The sequence below is a fragment of the Talpa europaea genome (assembly GCF_964194135.1).
Source record: "Talpa europaea genome assembly, chromosome: X".
Classification (NCBI taxonomy): Eukaryota; Metazoa; Chordata; class Mammalia; order Eulipotyphla; family Talpidae; genus Talpa; species Talpa europaea.
Window position 1 is genome coordinate 11,268,653 of NC_140081.1, and position 21,043 is coordinate 11,289,695.

The following is a 21,043-nucleotide window of genomic DNA, read 5'->3' on the forward strand; positions in this document are numbered from 1 at the left end:
TAATTTTTTAAATGCAAATATACATATAAAATTATATATATATTTTATAAAGGACTATATAGTATATTCTATTTTCATAAACTGCTGTTTTCACTTGACATGTTAACATCTTTTCGTGTCAGTAAAAATAGATCTCTATTAGCATTTGCCATGACTGCTTTTGTATGGATATAATTTATTTAACTCTCGTGTCACCATTTAGGTTGTTTCCAGATTTTTCCTCATTGTCAACCACTTAGCACAGAGATAGATTTGAATCATCTGTGTCACTTTTGGCCAGTTATTTATCTCACCTATTCAGTTTTCTGATCTCTCAAATGGAGATAAGAAGACCCATTTCAAAGGGTTTGTGAGGACTGAAGGAGATGACCTATATAAATTCCCCAGTCCAGTTACTGGCATGTAGCAGGTCCTCAATAAATATTTGTCCTTCGTGATTCCTTTTTGTCTCAAAGACAGTTCTAAGGTTCATGAAGTAAAGTCTATCGAATACTTCAAGATTTATTCTGGTCTTTTGTAAATATCATGTGCTCTCACAAAAATATTGAATACCACCTAGATGTTTTTCCTCATCCTTGATAAAAAGAGAGAACATCCAAAAATAAAACCCAATGCTACCAATCAAAAGAAAACCATTTTCTTATGGCTGATAGAGAACACACAGATATGCCTGTCCAATTTGAGAAATAAAATGGATTTGACAGACCTGGCTGATGAAAAATTGCCCTCTATAGATGTCAGCAACCAGGCTTCATGAATTTTTTCTTGCAATGGTATATAAGACTCGACTCTCTACTTGGAAAATACAATTATTTCTTGTTTTCTCTAAGAAACAGGGTTAAAAAAATACTGAGTGTAGTCACATGTTTGAATGCCTTAAAATTTCCTTCCTACAAAAGCTCTCAAATTTGTCTTTATGTGGCCATGAAGATGATACAGCACGCTTTGCTTCTGAGTGGCCAGATGAAAATTTTGCAAATGAGCACTTAGGAAACCTGAGGCCATGAGTGAGATAGAACACTCGTGTCAAGCAGAAGACAGATGACTGCAGGTAGGGCCAGCTCATCTCTATTATGGAAGAGCAGTCTTTGCCAATATTTTGTAAAGAGATGCAGTATATTATATTATGTTCAAGTGCAGACAGCAACAGCAAGAAAATAAGACAAAGTAGGGGCTGTGCATTAATGAGCAGAGAAAGCTGATTGCGATTCCTAGATAAGTGATTGATTTGTAAATACCTGGCTGAGATGCAAATGGTTCTCATAATTAAGCAACCCCCTGACAATCTCATTTTTTCCTGTAAACGATTCTAGCCAAATCGTCTTCTGTAAAGTCATCTGATAATTAGGAAGTTCAGGTTGTCGAAGGCAGTGGATTGTCATTTTCTCGTACCACGAACACAGTATAGTGACTTACCAACGTGAGCCTTGGCATCGTGAAGTTCTCTAAAATCGCTGCTCTCGGGCTGGGAAGGACGGTGGGGGGGTGGAAGGGAGGTGCGAAGGAAGGAGTGACCCACCGTTGTGTTGGACTCGATTCCTGTTGAAAACTCAGCCCCTGGATAGCTCCATGAATCTGCTCTATCAACTGGGCACACCCACTCAAGGGCAGATTCCTGTTTTTCTGACCATGCTGGTTTTTTCACGCGGCTGTACAGGAAGCAACAAATCGCCCAACGACACACGATGCCACCCTCCTGCGTGCGCGGAGCGGCGACGTGTGAGGACTTGGGCCTTTATCAAAGACTTCATGTACGAAATGAAGTTTTACTGGAAAAGGTTACTGTTTTTCAGGTTTGCGTTTTTCCTAATCTCAATATACTACTTAAGTATGGGTAGGAGAGGGAGGCAGCTGCGGGGACAGGGAGTGTGAGGAAGGGGAAAGGAGTTGTCAAATTAAAAATGGTTAGCAACTTCTTGTCAGGAGACATTCACTTGAAACATGGAAATGAACTTCTTCGCGAAGTTTCTTTGACAAATGCGCGTGTGGTCTAGGATATGTTGTCTCTAAAGAGCTGGAGAAAGTGAAGAGGCCTGGGGTGGCTGCTTATGTGAAAGCATGTGTCCCAGTATTCTGACAGGCAGCAGCTTAGCTTTCCTCCTTGTGTGTCCCTTCCCGTCTCCTGTGCATGTCCTCGTCTTCATGGTTGACACTGAATCAACTCCATGCATTTGACTTTAAAACTCTTCCCCAGGATTTTATTTTTTATTTAAAAAATTAACACAGTTGAATTTTTTTTAGATTTATTTATGTATGCATACAAGAGCTGGGGTACAGGCCAGAGATGAGGGGGAGGTGAGAGGATTCACCAGAGACAGAGTGGGGAGCAGAACAGGTGGACTGACTGAAATACACTACTGAGGGGAGCAGCGGGCGAGTCAGGAGAGGTCTGCTGCGCCATGTGGGTCTCTCCCTGGCCGGGGATCGAACTTGTGCTGCAGAGGCTGCGGACAGCTTCACAGGTTGCGTCTTAACCCCTTGTGCCACCAAGGAGACCCCCTTCCCCATGATTTTAATGTAGCTTTTTGCCATCATGCTCAATGTTGCAAATAAGTTAGGTGTGCTTGATGAGAACCTGACCTATTCATTACATTCATTCTGTGTTGTATGCGTTTTAGTTTGGGGGAAAATGCACTCCAAATAGAATAATATGTGTAGCATTTTGACTCTATTAATTAATCTGTGTACACAAGACTATTTAGTAAGCATTTATTTTTCCTCACATCAATTGCTTTCAGCCACAAGTAACAGGTAGGCCAATTCAAACTGGCTTAAGCAATAGAGAATCTGTTGGCTACATGTCTAGTAATAATGTGAACTTCAGGTAAGGGTTGACCCAGCAGCTGATCTCTGACATTAAGGATCACATTTCTTTCTTTCACTCTCCTCTGACATGAGCTGTCTCACAGTTCTTTCTAACACCATTTGATCAAAAGTTTGTTGCTACTAGCAACCAGAATTTACACTTCCTCATTCACATCTAGCAAGAGGCATTGTGTTAGACACAGGAGGATACAGAAGTGCAGAGATTAATAAATCCCCCAAGACTACCTTCATGGAAATGAGATGAGATCAGGTACATTCAGGGTGGTATGGCTGTAGACCCTTCAAGGAAATCATAACCTACACATTAGAAATGTTTCACTGTGTATTATAATCAAGACTCTAGAGCTGTACTGTTCAATACAATACAGTAGCCACTAGCTTTGTGTGACTTTTGGGTACTTGAACTATGGCCAGCTGGAATCAAGATATTCTTTAAGTATATGTTCTTTAAGTGTCAAATATACACTAAATTTCAGGCTTCATTTAAAACCAAGTAAAAGACCTTATCAATAAATTGAATTTATTTCGTTGCATATTGAAACACTAATGTTTTTAAATATATGGGGTGACATGAAATATACTATTAAACACAACCTCACCTTTTCCTTTTTGCTTATTTAAATCTAGTTAGAAGAAAATTTAAAAATTATATATGGGCCTCAGATAATATCAATATTTCTGTCAGACAGTGCTGCTGTCAAGCCCTGAAGAGGACATTAGAAAGGTGAGCTCTCTGGGAATGAATTCAAATTATTTCAGTGATAGACAAGGGGCAGAGCACACCTTTGTTAAAAATAGACTCCTGCTTCCATCTCCAGGCCCTCTGTATCCTGTTACCCTGTTAGTGACCTTGCAAATTGAAGCCATTTGTGACTACTTATTCATTTTTCTCACTTAGGTGTGTCTGCCCCCTTTCCCCCCCCTCACCCCCTTGGAAGATTGGTCAATTTCACAAGAACCAGAACCTGTTTATCTGGGGCTTTCACTGTGACCCAACACCAACCATAGTGCCTGGCACATAGCTGGTCCTCAGAAAATGCTAGTTGAAGTTGTTGAAGAAAGGAGACAAAGAACTGCCGCTGTGAATGGCTGGGTGGCCACAGGGTGGGTTGTGGGGTGCTTTCTTTCTGTGCTTGGGGCCTCGCACGCGCTCCAAGAGGCGCCGGAGTTGCCCTGATGAAAGAGGAAGAGTGGTGGTCAGTTGTTCCTCATTTGTGTTGCAGCCTCTTTGTGAGCCTACTTCTTACCTGGCGTTGCCATTGGGTGAATTCAGTGAGATGCGTGGAGCCTCTCGTGCACAGGGGTCAACCCGCAGCCCCTGTTCTGCTGTTAATTTCATGAGAATTCAATGAAATTTTTCCTTTTTTCAAATTTGAATTTTTCGGGTTATGGTTTTTGCTCTTCCATAGGTACACACGTTCCACTCACCTTCCTTAAATGAACATTTTAGAAGCGCTTGGCACGTATTGCTTTTGGTCACAAATCACAGAAATTCCCACTCAATGGAGGCTGAGAAGCTTAACAAATGTCAGTTTCTGAATTGATAACAAAACCATCAGCATTGTTAAAGTAAAATCCAGTGACCTAATTCCCCTCCTCCCCCCAACATGCCTGTAAATAAGGAGGCTGATCCTGAAAGAGACAAGCCTGGAGGCAAAAACAATATGTCAGGATATTGGTGTGTATTCCCAAGTTTGACTGCCAGACCTTGATCATGACCTCCAACCCCAAAAGGCCTTGGTAGTCTAATTGGGCCAACAACACTTTGATTGGGGAACGTGTGATTTTAAAAACACTCCTCTGTTGGTTGAAAACCTGTCACTTCGAAAAACTTGTCAATTTCCTTTCTCTCTTTTCCCTCATTCTGAGGGGATTCCTAAACTCTGGCCTCCAGCCCCTCAAGATGGCTGTCAGAGGATTTCAGGAACATGGATAGAAATATAAGCTCATTTTTTCCCCACTAACCTCTGACAGACTGTTAGCCTGTTCTTTAATTATGAAAGTAGGTAACAAAGCCTGGTATTATCAGCAGTGCCTCTGACTAGTTACCGGTGGCAATCTGTGTTCTTTTCCTGTCTTCTCACAGACCTTGCAGGTGTCTTGAAATACTCTCCACATACATGGCCACTTCAAAATCATGCGTTGCTATACTCAATGCTACATGTTACTAGTGAGTTAATCAAGTAGCACATATGACGTCAGTAAGACAACAGTTAACAGGGCTTCGGAATAACTGGTTTCCACTGTAAACTGGTGTTTCTTAAGTACTTATAAACACGGTTCTGAGAGTGGTCTGTGGGTTTGAGGCACCTGTTCAGGGGATGTACGGTACAAAGAAGATGAAGACCCCTGCCTGTGGAAGGATTTCTGGGCCAGGGCCTCAAGAATGTGTAGTTTCATTTAACTCCAGGCTTTTGAGCCTCCTAATTTAGGTGTTTTGAGCAGAGTTGGCTATTACATGGCCCTGCCGGTGCACTCCCCACCCCCAATTTTTGAACCGTCTACTGCCTGGAGTCCCGGGATAACGAACACATTACCGACAGCTAATGTGTGTTCCGAAGGATAGCACATGGAAGCAGAGATTAGTGTTTGGAGGTTTGTGCTGATGCCACGCCTTGAGCTCATCGAGGACAGGCTTGGTGGGATTACCTGTGCCACGAATAAATTTATTTATAGATGAAAATGCCCAGGGTGGCCACATGCCTATTTTGAAAGCAGAGAGTGGAAGGTCAATGCCCAACTCGAGAGGATACACTTTTGGCCATGGTGTAGTTAAAAAATATTTGCAAACAACGCAAGTGATTGAAAATAGTAATATACAAAGTTGTCTTTATTCGTAAGTACCTATTATGTGGCGCATGAAAGAGCTTGTTTGTCATCTGATCTTAGAGATAGGGACTGTTGGTTGAGCTTGGCACTGTAGGGCTAGAGGGGGGCTGGAAATCTGGAGGTGCCGTGAGTGAAAGGGGAAAACTGAATCAACACAACTTGGCTTGGTGGGACAGCAAGGAAGAACAAAGCTGTTGGTGAGAGATGGCGGGTGAAATGAGCGGCTGAAGGAGGTCGAAATCCATTTGTGAGACTTCTTGACTTGCAGCAGGGAACGCTGAGCTTTCGGCGAAGTGGAGTGACAGCCTGGAAGTGCGATGCATGTGAATATTGACTGAAAAAAAAAGTGGAAAAGCAGATGAGGGGGCATTTTTGTAGTGTAAATATTGCAACATGTTATGAAAAGCTTGAATGTTGTAGGAGGAAAGAAACACTTTTCTTTAGAAGACCGTCACCTAAATTTAGGCTCTTGTGACTAAATATAAGTTCTTCGACAAACTAATGACACAGGATATGTGCCTCCTGAGAAAGACACAGATCCACCCACAATGACACTTCTCAAACAGCCCACACCCAGGCCCACACTGTTTCGCACGGTTGGGGTGTAGAAGTGTATTTTCCTGTGCAGTTGTTCATGAGGCATGCATATTTTTGAAAAGCCACTTCCTGAAAGAGGATGACTGTTTGGAAAGGGAAGAAAAATCTAGCTGGCTTTGGTGGTAACGCTGAGGAGGCGTACCCGTGTCAGCTTCGTGGTAAGGGTTCCTGAAGCTCCTCCAAGTCCCCACGTGTTCCTGCTATTGGTGGCCAGAAGCTGGAATAATCATGGAGCTGAGACTGTGGGGTTTGTATAGGGACTTCCCAGGGTCATCCAGATTTCATAGCAGAAGCAAATGACTCAGATTCCTGGACCTTGAAAATTTATCTTAGAGAAATGGGTCAGTCACTTACCTTTACTGTACTCATAATCGGTCAGCGTGCAAAGCTCGGGCACTAAGAAAATTGCAGAGAGTGCGTGACCCAACTGAGTTGTCCATTTAATTTCCAAACTCTTGGATGAGACAGCTTTAGGGGGCTCGCACTCTCAATTCTGCCAACTTCTCAACGGTGACTTGAAGGCATGGATACGTCTTCGAGCAAGTTTACAATGTGGGAAAACCGTCATTTCTCCACCGATTTACAACTAATGGTGGGTATTTCTATTCATTATTGTGAACTGAGCCTTTGTAAGTGTGTATTACACAGAGAAGTGGCTACTAGGATCAGCCATCTTTGAGGTGACCTGATTCAGTCAGTCCTTAGTTACAATTTGTTGAACTCTCTAGGCCGAATTCCCAACAAGCCTGTAAGATGTAAGATTTCTATGCATTTCTCGAATAAGGAGACAAAAGCACTGAACAGGATAATAATCAGCCCAAGATTGCACAGTTTATCGGTGATGGACCTACGATTAATTTTCAGATATGATTTGACCTTTAGCAATGGGTAAAAGTCCTGAAAACCAGGTGGTATTAACCTATTTTACAGTTGTGAAAACTGAGGCTTAGAGAGGTTAAGTAACTCACCCATAGTCACGCAGCTTGTCACCTCCAGAGGGGCCTTCCAGAGCAGTGCTGTGCAGTGCACTTGTAATTTTACAACTGTAAATCCCCTGTAAGCTTGCATCTTCTTTTTTTCTGTTTGTTTAATTTTTATTTATTTTTTTATTTTCTATATACTTTACATCATTGTTCCTTTTTTGGACAACATTTGCTTGCTTTTCTCAGGTGTAGTCCCCATAGAATTCCCACCACCCATTCACCCGTGCACCATCACCATAGTCCCTTGCGCTCTTCCCGCCCTTGTTTTGATCCCTCTCTCTCCTCTCCCCTCAAAATGTCTCTGTTTATAGTTGCCTGTTCATTTTGTTTTTTAATTTATTATAATTATTTTTCCCGATCCCTTATTTGGTTCCCCTATTTTCCTCCTATAAGTGAAACCATCCGATATTTTCTTTTTCTTTCTGGCTTATTTCACTGAGCATAATCCCTTCTAGCTCCATCCATGTTGCTGTGAATGGCATGCGTTTATCTTTTTGATTGCTGAGTAGTGTTCCATTGTGTATATAGACCACATCCTCTTGATTCAGTCATCTGTTTTTAGGCATTTGGGTTGTTTCCAAGTCTTACCTGTGATAGATAATGCTGCAATAAACATAGGGGTGCATACGCTTGCATCTTCTAATAGCCACATTAAAAAGTAAACAGGAAACAGTTGAAATTATATCCTTTATCTAACCCAGCATATCCAAAATGTTGTCATTTTGGATATAAAATGCAAGCAGTATTAAAAAATGTATTCAGGAGAGTTTTTGCCCTCCTTTCTACTAAGCCTTCCTAATCCAGTATGCATCTTACTCTCACAAGACCTGTCCTTGTGTCCCAGCCACCTTTCAAGCCCCAAGGGCCCTGTGTGGCTGGCCGCGGGCCTGGCAGCTCTTCTAGAGCTGCACTTCTCTCCCCCGGCTGCGCAGTGAAATCACTGGGGAGCTTAAAGAACACGGATGCCCAGGTCCCTCCTCAGAGGTTGCGATGTTATGGTCTGGGGTGCTCCCAGGCGATTCTAATATGTGGTCCAGTGGGCCGATTTCTTCAAAGGTGATGCCCAAACCACCCAACTGTAGCCGCTGTCCATAGAAGGTTCTGTGAGCTCTCTGAGGTGAGAGCCATTCAAATAACCACACTGGCGACAGGCTTTGCTTGTTGACATGAAGGGACGCCAAGCAACACCCTAGGTAATTGATTAATTTTTCTCAATTTACCTTTCCCAGTGCCTTGGCCAAGTCCTGGAATAATGGAAGAAAAGAGCTTTTGTTTCTTCCCCCGGATGGGCACACTGGCCCTCCATCAGTGCCGTAGATGAGAACATGCAGGTCTATTGTTTCAACTGAGGTCCCAGGCGGTGGTGTCCGCCCGTGAGCCGGGAGAGGAGGAAGCGGGGGTTTGAAAGCTGCAGCTCGCAGCCAGAGTGAAACATGTCTGTGTGGAGAAGGCGTGGGAAGCGCTGGGTGAGGAAAGGAGGCAATTGTGGCTGGGGCTGAGGTCTGAAGGCCCACAGGCCCCCGGGGCGGCAGGATGCCCACGAAGCTGCGCTCTCCAGCGGCCTCACCGCCGGCCCACGCGGCCAGACTTCTCTCTCTGCCCCTGAGACCTGAAGGGAAACGCAATATTCGGAATTAGAATGTCTCAGCGAGCCCAGAGGTTCAGTTGTCCTTAAAGTGCTTGATGGAGTCATTTGGAATAATTTTTATACTGCTTTCTTTTATTTAAATCCAAATGCAGCTTTAATATTCCGGACACATTTGTTATTCCCCAGAATGAAAAATACTGGAACTTCTGTAGTGGTAACACTGTAGTGACATGCCATTTTGTGGGTTATATTTATTTGACTTTAAATGAAGCCAGAGAATGCACAAATACTGCCGAGTCTTCTGTAGCCTGGGCTAATTAATACCCTATTTCATCGAATCAAAAATACAGTTTCAGTCAACTGGAAGATGCGCTATTCATTCATGCATGTTAAGAAAGACCAAGCCGTCACACTACACGTTCTTATCTCTTGGGATTTCTGTGTTCATGGAACGTGTCCTCTTAGATTTAAGCAGTATTTTTTTTAATAAACATTTGTGCTTTATTTATTTATTTTAATTTATACAAGCACTGGGTACAGTCAGAAGCGTAGGAGGGTGAGAGAATTCACCAGAGCCAGAGCGGGGAACAGAACAGGCAGACGGACTGAAGTACACTGCTGAGGGGAGCAGCGGGCGGCAGGAGAGGTCTGCGCACCATGCGGGATCCTCCTCCGGTGGCCGGGGAGCAGCCGGGGATCGAACCAGCGCTGCAGAGACCGCGGGCAGCTCCGTAACCTGGGAGGCCCAAAAGGCTGCGCCACCGGGGAGGCCCAAAGCAGTATTTTTTTTGATCATACATTGCTCTTTTGCCTTCACTAAAAAGGAACATGTAAGCAAAAGAGATTGGTGGAAGGCATTCTTAAAACTTTTTCAAGGGATCTTTTTTATTTTGAATCATCAGTGTTTTTATGCTCTTGGAAAAATGCTGTCCTCTGTCAGCAACAACAATGGTGATTCCACATTTTGTGAAAAAGTGCTCTTTGTCTCGGGGATTTTCCTCTAAGACTGCCCTTTTGGATATGTCATGCACTTTTCATTTCACTGCCAAATTGTAGTGAAATCTTTCTGGAGACATTTTAAGTGGCAATTTACCAGCCTCGCAACCATCACATTTGAGGCGCTGGATCTGTGAACTGCTAGATCAAGTTCACCCGCGGGCCTGCAGCAGCAACTGCACCGTGACAGTGCCTGACTGACAGTTTTCAGATGGATTCCAATTTCAGAGATGTTCAGTTGTGAAAAAAAAAAATGGGCTGCTTAGAATTGATGAAATATGTACCCCAGCTCCCCAAGTGCTTGTCCCATCCACCTTCTTAAGGTGCTTCAAGCAATTTCAGCAAGATTTCACGATATTGATTCCTCTGCATGCCTGGCCTTTACCATTGCAGTGGGGTAGAAGCAAAACTCCCCACTTGCTTCTTCCACCCCAGTTTGCTGCTCCAAGGCTGCACTTGAATACAGTTCCTGCCAACCTTTAGTGTGCACACGAAAACACCTGGGAATCTTCCTCGAATGCAGATTCTGAATCAATTGGTCCAAGTCACTGATCCACGAGTCTGCATTTCTGGCACGTTCTCAGGTCGTGCTTCCACTGCTGGTCTGGGAGCACAGGGTGAGTCGTCAGGCTTCATGACAAAATCTATGGCCGCAGCGGCGCTCTGCCCGTGCAGGAAGTTAGCACCTCTCCAGGGTGTGCTCGTGGTCGATTTATTTTTTCCTCCATTTATATTCTCATTTTGAAGAAAATCTATATATCGCAGATGTCATTGCATTGGGCAAATACAAAGATTTCTTGGAATAAAAAAGAGGACAAACATTCTGCCTGTCCTGCCTTATGGCACAGGGAGAGGGATTTCTTCCCCTTAATTTGTTTTCTGAAAGATTGGCTCATTTTGTTTTCCTTTGCCTTCTTCCCCCCAAAACTTAGGCAAGTTGAATTTATTAGGAAATCTGCATGTAATTGCAAATTAACAACCTACCCATTAATACCACATTAGTTCATTGTGATTAATAGTATCTATGTGAATGTTTAATGAATTAGTAACGACGGACTATTTGCTTTCAAGTGTCAAGAGAACATTGCATGTAAAATGGCACTACCCATAACCGGAAAATTAATTATATGCTGCTTGGATGGATAATAGCTTGTCACAACCAAGATATGTTTGTTTGGATAGTCTCGTGGATATTCGCACAGCGAGAGATACTTTTTACGACACGCATGGACCTTTTAATTTGTAAGATGAGAAGGGAATTTTATTTTCATGAACAGTTAAGATAGTCTTGGGAACGGATATTTATGGGCCACACACACACAAACGCACAGATATGTGTCGGGGTGCTCACAACTTCCGCCTGGGTCTGACTGGAGAGACTTCCCCTCATGGCCACCGCTTACGTATTTAGTTCCAAACTGAACTGCGTCTGCTACCTGCTGTCTGTTCCAAATTCATAAGTCTGCTTCCCCAAGCTCCTCGTGTTTCTTGTGACTAATTCTTTCCCTCTAGCGAATCATTTGTTTTCTCTCTGCTTCCTCACCCGGGTTCTGTGATGCCGGCCATCATTGTTTATTTCTGTCTTTGCCCTACATCTGAGGAAGCGAAGGTCAAGGAAATGATGTGACTTGCCCAAGCCAATCCGGCCGTATAATTTCCCCCCCACAGATTATGGGTCTAACATTTCAAATGTCTCCAGTTTTCAGCCAAGCGGAAAGAGCCGCATGAGCTAAAGTTCTGTCCAGCCGGTGCCTTTGAGGAAACCCAAGAAGCCAGTGTGAGTGGAGTCCAGAGTTGGAAGGCAAAGGAGGCAAAAGACAGCATCGGAGAGAGAGGAGGGGCCAGAGCCCACAGGCCTGGAGGCCTCTCAAGATTCCAGCCTCTGTCCTCAGGCCTTGGGAAGGCATCTGTCAACGGCAGGATGGGTGACGGGCCATGCGGTTTGTGGGAGCACTTCCACCGTGTGTGGAGAATGGCTCGGAGGGGTGGTTGAAGTGTGGAGACCGGTTCATATTGATCTGGTTTCTGGCTTGTTTCAGAAAGCCCCAAGGGTGGCTGCTTATCCTGCGTTTCTGGTCTCCTCAGGACAGCATTAAAGGGGCACCGTCTCTTTCTTGTAGCCCCTAGTTTCTTTGAGCCTAGGAAGGTGCTTTGCCAAGTACCCCCAGTCACCTGGAAGAAGCCACTAGGGGAGATACAGCAGCAGTTGGTGGGCATGGGACTTAACTCTGCTCATCACCGCCTTGTCCCTTCGGGTCTTGGCTTATGCCAGAGGTGCTGTTGCTTCCCCTTTTGGGGGGGGGGATGATTCTGGGTAGAACAGGAAAGAGAATGTGGCTCTTAATGCTTCACTGTCAAAAAAGTCCATTTTAGAGGGATCGTCTCCCTTGACCACACACTGTGGTTTGAAAGCCAGGAATAGCTCCTCGGCTGCTCTTACCTCCTCAGGGAAGGTGGGAGTGAAAACAGAGCTTAGTTGGGAAGTGGTTTTTTAAACCTATGTTTACAGTGTTTTGATGCCTCTTTCATAGATGAGGGAGGAATAGTGAAGTCTGGAGCTCAGATTTTTTAGGATTTCAGGGATGTAATATTTATCCCACTCTCCCCCATAGGGTGTGGTATAAGCTCGACTTGAAAATAGTTGTTCTGTTTTTTTTTTTTTTCCACCCTGCTAGTCTTCCTGGCGAGCTGCTGCTATTTTGCTTCTTGAACCTGTGATTCAGCCCTCACCTCAAACCTTGATTGCGTTTCACCTTTGAGAAAGGGACTTTTTAAAGCTGGGCTTTCCAGAACCGAGGAGCTAACTTGGGCCAAAATGGGCCAAAGCAAGGAGCATGTCCAGAACAAAACCAATCCAAACCCAGCAGTGCTCTCCTTGAAAAATGCTGCCTTCAAATTACACTGGAGCTGCAGAATGAGGAAGTCAACAAAGGAAGGAGCAAAGGCTCCTGAGTGGAGTTTGGGTGGGACAGGGAGGGAGGATGGAGGGGTTCTAGGGGTTCTGGGGCCTCAAGTATCCCCAAAGACTGGTGATAATGGTCAAGTGCACCGCAGTAAAGACGGGGGCATAGGAAGAGTGCTGGTGAATACTGTTGGTTTAAACTAGCGGTTCTCTAAGCATTCTCTGGACATGCAGGGTTGGCATTACCTGGAAATTCGTTAGAAATGCCAGTTACCGCACCCCATTCCAGACCTACTGAATCAGACACTCTGGGAGAAGGATCCCACATTGTTTTAACTTTTTCTCTTGATGATTCTGTCGCACACTGAATTCTAGAAACCTCTGCTTTGGGACTAGGGCATGAATTGAAGTCAGCCTGAAGGCCCAGCTAACACTGTTCTGCTCTCTCTTCGCCAGGCCTCCCCCTTCTGGCCAGGCGCCTAGAAAGCTTGTGTCCCTGGTCACAAATAGGGTGAAAGGACATGGGGGTAGGTGTTTCAATGCAGTCACTTCACCACTGCAAAAAACCAAGTCTTTATGCAACAAAGAAAGGTCTTTCTTCCAGTGATGATTGCAAGATCAGTCAAAAAATTCCACGAGGGAATCGCTGCCCCTGGCTTAGCCACTGGGGGCCTTGTTCTCACCTAGGAAAACAACTGGTGGAATTTTACCATGTATCTAATGGTGAAGTGAGTGGGAATAGGAGATCTGGGTCCAAATCTAAGGCCTAACCTTTACCACCTGAGCTTCCTTGGACACGTTCTGGTTTTTACCCCTTTGGAATGGGGTTAATGATACATGCCTCTTAGGCGTGGTGAGGGGCTGGTGGAGGTCATGTACAGTGTACCTGGCTCACAGCAGGCGCTTAATAAATAAAGGTTGTCATCGCTGGGCCCCTGGACGTCTCAGGATTGTTCAGGAAGGACCCCTGTAGGGGTATGTAGTGTACGTGGCCTTTTCCTTATCATGTTGTGATGGTAGAAATAAGAGGCAGGGGGAAATAGACTTTCTACTCTAGGAAAAACCTATAGCTGCATTCTAATGACTTTAAGTCCCACACAACCCTTACATTGAATGATCTGCTAAGATACCTATGATCTAACTAGGAAAGCTATTTTTATGAGTTAAAATATCACATTGGCAGATTCATTGTGATGCTTTGCTGTCAAAGAGTAATGTTAACATTTAATTTAAATTATTTTGAAGTATAACCCTGATAAGTGTAATTCCTATAAGTTCAGTTATTAGTGAGCATAATTACAAGACTGTAATTCTATTGGACTGTTGAAGTGTCTGGCAGCTTTATAAAAATGATTCCCTTATGGACGAAGAGGTCTTTTGTATTAAAAGGAGGCTTATTTTTATGTTATTCGGTGACCCGTGATTTGGATTGATGAGTTAGAGGTTTTTACTGCCCCTAAAATCCTCTGCCCCCTTTCCTTGAGCTATTGCCAACCAATTATCATTTCTAAGATGATCATAAAAAACGAACAGAGGAAAGAATTCTGACAGCCTCTCCCCCTGTTTTTAAGTGGGAGTTTTCCAGCAGAATGAGAAATATCAGCTCTTATTGTCTTTTCAGTATGTCAAACAGCCTCATTTAATCCCATGCTTGACCGGCTATGGGGCCGAGGAGCTGCAGAGTCTTGTGTCACAGGCTTCGTGGGAAAGCGTGAGGGTTCCGGGCACCACAGACCGTGACGTCGTTAACTTGAGTTTTCTTCTTTAATGAGAATAACAACGGGCTTTGCAAGCTGATTGAGAGTCTCCCGGTCTAACTGCAGAAGAGTTTAATACCCATGAAGTGCGAGTTAGAAAAATGAACTTTCTCAGAACGGTAAATAAACCGAGGAGCCCGCAGACCAAATTGAAGTCTGTAGCCTGGAAAATCAACAAGGACTAAAAATAGCAAGATGAGAGGTGACATTCAACTGTGAACCAAGGTGGTTTTTCAGTACCACCAAAGAAGCCAGGTCATGATAGGACAGGTTTGAGAATATATACACAGTCTCTGCTTACCCCTGAGGCTTTCATGGCAACTGCCAAGTGACCACCACTTGCACTGGCTGTGCGCGTGGCCCTGTCACTTGTAAGTCAGTGTTACCCCATTAAAAATTTCAGAAGCTGTCTGACTCTCTCTCTCTCTCTCTCTCTCTCTCTCTCTCTCTCTCTCTCTCTCTCTCTGCATCTATGTCTAGAGAATGTTTTCAATTCTGAGGTTTGTTGCACTATAGGTTTTTATGAACTGCAGTTTTCTCTTTCTCTTGTAACATGGTTTGCACTATCTGGAACGGGAGGGGGGTAGTTAAGAAATCCTCCAATCAACAACACAGATGGTGAGGGGAATGCCCTTGTATGGGTGTACAATGCTTTAGGGATGTTTTAATAACCTGAGCAGTTGTCTTTGATAAGCAGGCTTTGTTTTCTGCTCATTATTACTGACTTTCTAGGCCAGATTTTATTCCTTTTGTCACTAACTCAAATGCAGAGCTCTATAGAAGGACGCGTTGTCTGCATGTCAGTGCTCTCCTACCTGCTCGGGTACAGAGAAAAGGAGAGGAGAAGGGCAAGGGGGTGACAAAGACCCCAAGTTAGCCGAATTCTGGTGAAATGAGAATTTCAGCACCAACAGTTATTGCTAGCCGGGCCTGGCGAGGGCCTGGGAATTGCCCCGCTCCTCACACGTGCAGCCTCTTCCCCTTTCCTGTGATGCAGAGTGCCTTCGGGGTGCTCGAGGAACGTTCAGTCTTGGAGTTCTTTTGCTCCCATGGCTTGTTTTTGTCCTTAGGGCCTTCATGTTTGTAGCCTGTGGAGTCTTTGTAGCATTGAAACAACATCACAACCCTAAATGAAATTTGGATGATTTATTTCCAAATCTGCCCCCCCTCCCCCCAAACAATCTCAGGACTGTGGAAGCAATATGGCGGAAAGGCACACATCCTATTTGAATGGAAATAATATATGTGGGTATGGCCGTAGGGCTTTGTGTTTATTACAAAAATGCAATCTCCTTTTTTTATCCTTGGGGCTAGTTATCCACTTTTGTTGTTCTGATAATAAGAAAGAAATGCCAAACAAGTTGAAATAATTGAAAACGCCCACATTCAACACAACAATTTGTTTGAATCCATCCAGTTTTCCACTCTTGTTTGATGTTCAGGTGCTTATAAAAAAGTGGACAGGAATTGTGGGTGGCATTTTCCTTTGAAATGTAGGACTTGTAGTTAAGAAGTAGATTCCTCATTAGGAAATATGTAATTATTCATTTGATTAGCTCTGTATATCATGTCTTGAAACTATTCAGAGTACCGTAGGAGCATCTGTTCTACCACCAGATGGAGGCAGCTGGGTCGTTTCAGAATAAACTCCAAATGCCTTGACAAACGTAGTTAGACGTAGCCTGATGTAGGGAGCACTACATCATTACCTAGCTATTCTTTGTCTTGGCTTCACATCAGTAAATTGATACTCTCAACTACATCTAAGGTGTTCTTCTGGTGGGGGGAGGGATTTGTTTTTTATTGAGTCTTGGGTTTCCTCTTATTTAATGAATAGCGACAATTGTCATTTTCCACTTCAAACAATTGCATCAGTGGTTTTATAAATAGTAAATCCTTTTCCAGGTGGACTTGAGTCTGTGTTGGCAGCCATTTTATATACATGGCCTCACATAAATGGCCAGGACTTTGAATGTGTAAACAGGCAAGTTTTCAGGCAATTTATGTAGGCTTTCCAATCTCGCCTTTCCATTTCCTGTCTAAACAGTTTCTCCCGTGTCCACAGCATGTTTATGCACCATTGAATAAAACTTCTAATGGGAAATTTCTTCCAGGTGACCTCCCTGAGAAGCTGGACTGTGAAGAAATCTTAAGAAACCCGACCCTGATGAAATTGCCTGTTGAGAATATTACTCCGTGCAGAGACAAGGAACAGAATTCAGTTATTTTTGGTTCTTGAATAAATGAGTTCTGTTTCTTTTTGTGTGGGTGGCAGAAAACATTAACCCCTGCAGAAGGTCCACTCTCAGTTGGAAATTGAACTTTGGTTTCTTTGAGTTAGGAGAACCTTGGAAGAAGAGAATGTTAAATTGTTTTTATTTACCTCAAGCAACTTGGAATTGGTTCTGCTGTCTGCGTATCTATTATAGATGTCTCTTTCCCAGGGTTGTCTGTCTTCACAATGAATTTTCTGGAGGCCGGGGCAGTGATTATCAAATGACCTCCAACTTGGCACCATGTGTGGGTGGATACTAATGAATCCTTTCTTAACCTTCCTAGCACTTTTGGAGAAATCAATCAGTAGAAGGCGGGACATTGAAGCCATCCAGAAAGCCAAAGTCCTTTATTCCTCTTGCATGAATGAGAGTGAGTAATAAAGCAAATAAATAAAATATTTATCACATTTCTTCTTAATGTTTAAAGATAATGTTGAAGAAAAAAAGCAATGAAGAATTCTGTCAATGTTTAAAAGTGTTGTTGAAGGAAAAGAACAATTTTCTGGGTTTTGACCAACCCTGTCTTAGTTAATATTCTGTGGTTGGTTTGATGGGGAAAATTTTATTTCTATGACTTGGATTTTTGGGGTATCAATTATACCACAAGAAACTTGGGTGGATCCAGAAGGGTAATCCCCACTGGTATGGTACAGAAGCCAGAATGCAGAGACCAGCTCTGCTCTGAGGAGCCTCGGAGAGGACACTTGGGAATGTTGCTATGTCCCAACTGGGGCCTAGAGAAATACAGAATCTCAGGTGGACCAGGCTCCTCCTGCTTCTTCAGCTGCCTGACAGACATCTTTGTTGGGTGTCTTAGGTCTGTTTCAGCATCTTGGGTCTGAGTGGAGTTAAAAGAGACACTTGCCTTTTCGTTTGATCTGCTTTCTGAGAGATATTGCAGGAAGAAGCTAGTGTTCCCTTGAAGTCTGTTGGCTAGTTTAGGATTTGGGGTACTATTTGGTGAGCTAGAAGAGGTCAGTAAAAGATGATGAGAGGGTCTTACGCATGCATCACCTTCATCCGGGAGTGACTGGCTTTGTCGAGCAGTTTCCTTTAGTTAGGGTTGTTGTTTAGTCTCACAGGGTGTTATCAGCCTATCATCTTGTTGACTGCCGTCAATGCAGTGAACCCGTCTTTTACTGTAGGCGATATCCAGCAGGCTCCCTAGTCAGCTCTCCTGGCAAGAGCCCCAGGTTTTGGTAGTCACATTGACGCGTGAGTCACAGGTAGTTCTGGCTCTGTGGTTGTATTCATTCTAACCCACGTTTCCCCAACAGCGGGAATGTTCGGGCAGGGTCTTCAGAGTATTTTCTCTTGAGCAGATGCACTTGAACTCTGGTTTGGTGATCCAGTTTGCAATTATAACTCTCCCCTCCTACATTCTCCCTTCCAGAAGCGATAGAAAAAGCAGATGCCAAGCCATTGCTCCACATCCTTCGGCATTCACCTTTCCGCTGGCCTGTGCTGGAATCCAACATCGGTCCTGAAGGGGTTTGGTCAGAGAGAAAGTTCAGCCTTCTGCAGACTCTCGCCACATTTCGTGGTCAATACAGCAATTCTGTGTTCATCCGTTTGTATGTGTCCCCTGATGACAAGATGTCCAAGGAACACATCTTGAAGGTACAGTGAGGCCTCGTTCATCGTGTTTAGTCCAAGATTACATTTACTGGGGGGGGGGGCGGCGGGGGGAGGGTGCCTTCCCCGGGAAAGAGACTCATACTACCTTAGTTAAATGGTAACTTAAAAGTTCTCTTTAGTAGGGTCTGGGCTATGCCCCAAACCCCAGGCATTGCAGAATGTAACCTCTGAACAGCTCAGTTCTGTCAGCCTTTCAGGAAGCTGATCAGTGAGTTTCAAGTGATCTGTAACCTGGCCCTCAAATATCCACACAGAGCATGGGGGAGGGTGGTGCCCTGAACAGAGGAGAGAACATGGGCTGGGGGGTTCCCTGTTCCCTTTCCACTAACGTCCTGTGTCCTGGCCAAGACTTTAAGTATCGAGTTCTTTGGGAATCTCTCCCCCTTCCTTTCCAAAGATAAAGCAAAACTTGTTCCAAGTGTTTCATTGTGTTTTCTGCTGGGAGGGTAAGCATCTCTTGCAGAATGGAGTGGGCCAGGTAGACAGACCCTGAGGTAAGTGATTATATTGGGACAATCGGGAGACTATCAGGGAACTACCAACAATGAAAGATTAATCAGTGCAAGACCTTGGCAAGAATTCAAATAACATTTTTCAATTGGTTGATTTGGTTGATCCTGATCCTGCAGTTCCTTTTTCTTGCTTCTCTCGTTTCTTTGAGTAATTATGAAAAATTTGAGCCATTGATTTTTTTCTCCCCTAATTCTCCCCTTTGTCAAACCAGAAAATATTAATGATATACTGGTATTCAAATTGCATAAAACCTGTCGAGTGTATTCCTCTCTCCGATACCAGCCAACTTTCCCAAATCTGCATTCCAGAGTTTATTTTTGGGGGCTGCCAGGGTCTGGCATTTTTTCTGGAAAGGACCAGATAGTATATACTTAAGCTGTGCGGGTCATATGCTGTTCTAGCCCTTGTGGCCCCTTCACGTGCCCCTCCCGGCTGCTGGGACCCTGGGCTTCCCCTTGCTCTCAAATCACGTCCCTTCCGGAGGGCAGTGACTGGTCCCTCAGCTCGCGAGACTCTTTGACTTCTCCCCCTTTGTGCTCTGGGGGAACACTCTCTCCTACCCCAGACTTTCCTCCCTCAATGCACTGAGACTTTCTTTTCCATCAGGTTCTGTTTTCCTCAATGTTCTTAGTTTTTCTAATGCCGTAAAATGGCGATAAGAAAAGACCCCCCCCCACCCTCCTGGCCCCAGGCAGGCACAGCATAGCGGATGTATAGCTGGGTGAGCAGGTGGCACCCCTGGGTGAAGAGAAAGGCACGTGCTTCCAAAGGGCCATGTGCCCCTACATCAAGGACACATAGCGTGGCAAGCAGGGGTGGCTCAGGCCCACATGATGTCCCTCTGCGAAACTCCCTGTGGTGAGATGGCATGGGATTCTCCGCAGGCTTGAATGGAGGAAGGAAATACAAAAAATACAGGAAGCAACAGAAGCTGATGGCCACAAACCTGTCTTGCTATGGGTGTTTGTGCTTATTTTATGGAAGGAGATAACAAGAGTGTGGATTTAAGGCACGATGAAAGTTTTGAATCTATGTGATGCCCAAAGAGTGTTTGGAAGGCAAGGGCTGTTTCAGAATGTGTTACTGAAAGAGTGATTTACAGTTATCTTCAGTCGGGCCCGCATTTGTCTGTCTCGGAGCAAAATCCAGTGGCAAGGAGAGACTGTCTTGGAAATGAAGCTTTTCTTATGTCTGTCTCTTCCTTTCCTACATCAAGTGTCATCAGATGTTTCTGGTCGTATTACCGCTTTGTTTCATCATTTGAGGTTTACTGTCATTGGAGGACAAAATTTGAATTTTGACCTCAATGAATTGGATTTTCTAAAAACATATTTTACCATTAGCTTGCAGTGTTCAGATCATTTGTGCATGCAAGGATTAAAAATCCCCAAATCACACAGTGTCCTAATGTTGGCCCCTTGAGAACATCTTGTGCCTCAAGAGTTTGTATGTTTCTAATGACATGGAGTCGACTGACCTTATTCGGTGTGTTTGGTGTATCTAAAATGTTCTCTGGAAACTGTAACAATCTGGTGGTTTAGAAAAAGTCTAGTAGCTTCACTTGAATTATCTAAACTTACAATAAGTGGGTTTCGCTTCATCAGATGGAAACTTTGGCTTTCTTGACATTGCCTACAATTCCCTTTCCTATGAGACTGATGCTTGAAATATTTTCCAAGTGGCGCAAATATAATTGAAAGCCAAAGAATCTTAATCATAATACTGTTTCATAATCCTGGTTTTCTTAATTTTTGGAAGAAATGGTGGTAGATAGGGAATTGCAGTAGGATGAAGCCAGGTTGGCTTATGAATTGGTTGTTTTGGGCTAATTAGAGAGAAAGAGAGCGAACACAATAATCTGAGGATTTTAACGACACAGACAAGATGGATGTTATAAAAACACCATTTCCCCCCTTGAAACAGAGCTATATATTTTCCTTGAATTTTTCATAGCATCACTAACTCTTAGCTTGGTTTTTACAGAAGTTGTGTGTAAAGGAGAGATTTTTCATGGGAAACTATGATTCTGTACAGATTTTATACATTAAAAAAGAAAATATTTGCCTTTCGGCCAGAGCCGCCATCTTCCCATAAGTCACCAAGATGACCTTCGCAAAGGGAAAGAGGAGAGGCCGCTG

At 43.9% G+C, this 21,043-nt stretch overlaps 1 protein-coding gene across 1 annotated transcript in view; it reads left to right on the top strand.

Annotated features, from left to right (window-relative positions):
• PHEX (phosphate regulating endopeptidase X-linked) overlaps positions 1–21,043 on the top strand; it is a gene marked incomplete at its 3' end in the record, with an annotated part of 158,003 nt that overhangs the window by 17,228 nt on the left and 119,732 nt on the right. Inside the window, exons 4-5 of the mRNA XM_084258817.1 lie at positions 17,038–17,124; positions 18,148–18,374. Of these exons, the coding sequence (XP_084114943.1) occupies positions 17,038–17,124; positions 18,148–18,374 (314 nt within the window). The remainder of the gene's footprint in view (positions 1–17,037; positions 17,125–18,147; positions 18,375–21,043) is intronic.